The sequence below is a fragment of the Eriocheir sinensis genome, unplaced genomic scaffold (assembly GCF_024679095.1).
Source record: "Eriocheir sinensis breed Jianghai 21 unplaced genomic scaffold, ASM2467909v1 Scaffold602, whole genome shotgun sequence".
Classification (NCBI taxonomy): domain Eukaryota; kingdom Metazoa; phylum Arthropoda; class Malacostraca; order Decapoda; family Varunidae; genus Eriocheir; species Eriocheir sinensis.
The window spans coordinates 260,001-262,500 of NW_026111946.1; the positions used below are offsets into that span (position 1 = coordinate 260,001).

At 46.5% G+C, this 2,500-nt stretch overlaps 1 protein-coding gene and 1 long non-coding RNA gene across 51 annotated transcripts in view; one reads left to right on the forward strand and one right to left on the reverse strand.

Moving 5' to 3' along the window:
* LOC126993348 (ubiquitin carboxyl-terminal hydrolase 7-like) overlaps window positions 1-1,424 on the forward strand; it is a 37,573-nt gene extending 36,149 nt beyond the window's left edge. Inside the window, exon 23 of the mRNA XM_050852411.1 lies at window positions 998-1,424. Coding sequence (XP_050708368.1) covers window positions 998-1,101 — 104 coding nt within the window. The 3' untranslated portion in view covers window positions 1,102-1,424. The remainder of the gene's footprint in view (window positions 1-997) is intronic.
* The window catches only part of LOC126993349 (uncharacterized), a 5,899-nt gene continuing 4,783 nt past the window's right edge, over window positions 1,385-2,500 (reverse strand). For all 50 annotated transcript variants that reach the window (XR_007747640.1, XR_007747684.1, XR_007747680.1 and 47 more), the window contains 3 exons: window positions 2,056-2,500; window positions 1,626-1,950; window positions 1,385-1,519 (listed from right to left, as the gene is read on the reverse strand). The exon at window positions 2,056-2,500 is cut by the window's right edge. This is a non-coding gene — a long non-coding RNA (uncharacterized LOC126993349). The remainder of the gene's footprint in view (window positions 1,520-1,625; window positions 1,951-2,055) is intronic.

Here is a 2,500-nt window from a genome sequence, read left to right on the forward strand (position 1 = left end):
TGAGTATCGCGGCGGCAAAAAAAGTCCGGTCGAGCCTGAGAAATGTATGGTGAGTGGAACAGAAACTTATTGGGAACTTACGGCGCGCGAGAGGGCTAATAAACGACCCCTTCTCCTTGCCCTCACAGTTGCATCGCTAAGCACTGGAGGAGGAGGAAGATCGGAAGACATTTTAACTCCTCTCTTTCCCTCATCCTGCTTCTTTCTGCTTCTAAAATGACAAGTAAACAACCCTTCTCCTCCCTACAGTTGCGTCGCTAAGCACTGGAGGAGGAGGAAGATCGGAAGACATTTTAACTCCTCTCTTTCCCTCATCCTTCCTTCCTGCTTCTTCCTGCTTCTAAAATGACAAGTAAACAACCCCTTCTCCTCCTCACAGTTGCGTCGCTAAGCACTGGAGGAGGAGGAAGATCGGAAGACATTTTAACTCCTCTTTCCCTCATCCTTCCTTCCTGCTTCTTCCTGGTTCTAAAATGACAAGTAAACAACCCTTCTCCTTGCCCTCACAGTTGCGTCGCTAAGCACTGGAGGAGGAGGAAGATCGGAAGACATTTTAACTCCTCTCTTTCCCTCATCCTGCTTCTTTCTGCTTCTAAAATGACAAGTAAACAACCCTTCTCCTCCCTACAGTTGCGTCGCTAAGCACTGGAGGAGGAGGAAGATCGAAAGACATTTTAACTCCTCTCTTTCCCTCATCCTCCCTTCCTGCTTCTTCCTGGTTCTAAAATGACAAGTAAACAACCCCTTCTCCTCCCCACAGTTGCGTCGCTAAGCACTGGAGGAGGAGGAAGATCGGAAGACATTTTAACTCCTCTCTTTCCCTCATCCTGCTTCTTCCTGCTTCTAAAATGACAAGTAAACAACCCCTTCTCCTCCCCACAGTTACAAGCTTCTAAGAGGAGGAAGATCGAAAGACATTTTAATTCCTCTCTTTCCCTCATCCTGCTTCTTCCTGCTTCTAAAATGACAAGTAAACAACCCCTTCTCCTCCCCACAGTTGCGTCGCTGGTTAAGCCGTGGCTGGGGCTGGAGCATCTCAACAAGGGTCCCAAGCGGTCCCGTTACACCTATCTGGAGAAGGCCATCAAGATATACAACTGAGGGCCATGTGTACTGTCAAGCCACACCCGACACACACCCGCAGAAGCATAGACCCGACAGAGGATAGACCGGGAAGTTGTACCTGGTTCATGCCTGTCACACACCTGCAAGTCACCTGAGAGAGAGCGTGCGATGTAGAGGGCGATTGAACACACCTGACACCTTACACCCGAGAATGTTGTACCTGGTTCACACGCCCGTCACACACCCGGTAGCGAGCTCACGTGACGGAATGCTAGACGTAATGCAAGATACACCTGTCCGAGAGATGTTAAGAAGGGCAACCGTATATACCTGACTTAGAATACACTTTGCGATGCACACTTAACTATACACCTTGCTGAACGCACCTGGAACACCTGAGAAAGAATGGGAAGGAAATGCTTATATGTGACTGTAGAAAGTGGAGATTACACACCTGTTTGAATATACCTTGCAAAACACACCTGGATATGATCGAACACCTGAGAAAGAATGGGAAGGAAAATGCTCATATGTGACTGCAGAATATGGAGAGTACACACCTGTCTCAATATACCTTGCAAAACACACCTGGATATGATCGAACACCTGAGGAGAAAGGGAAGGGAATGCTCATATGTGACTAGAATATGGAAATTACACACCTGTCTGAATCTACCTTGCAAAACACACCTGGATATGATCGAACACCCGAGGAGAAAGGGAAGGAAATGCTCATATGTGACTGTAGAAAGTGGAGATTACACACCTGTCTGAATCTACCTTGCAAAACACACCTGGATATGATCGAACACCTGAGAAAGAAAGGGAAGGGAATGCTCATATGTGACTGTAGAAATTGGAGAGTACACACCTGTCTCAATACACCTTGCAAAACACACCTGGATATGACCGAACACCTGAGGAGAAAGGGTAGGGAAATGCTCATATGTGACTGCAGAATACGGAGAGTACACACCTGTCTGAATATACCTTGCAAAACACACCTGGATATGATCGAACACCTGAGGAGAAAGGGAAGGGAAATGCTCATATGTGACTGCAGAATACGGAGAGTACACACCTGTCTAAATCTACCTTGCAAAACACACCTGGATATGATCGAACACCTGAGAAAGAATGGGAAGGAAATGCTTATATGTGACTGTAGAAATTGGAGAGTACACACCTGTCTGAATACACCTTGCAAAACACACCTGGGAAGTTACACCTGGAAAATGATGAAAATTTACCCCAAAACAACACACCTGACTTAAAAATTCAGCTGACCACACCTTGCCCTACATATACACACACCTGTAATCAAATACACAGCCATATATTCACACATCTGACTAAGTTACACCCATGAAAATACACCTGGGGAAGAGATAGCCAGCCTACACCTTGATAGCTTAACGAAGGGGCTGCACACCTG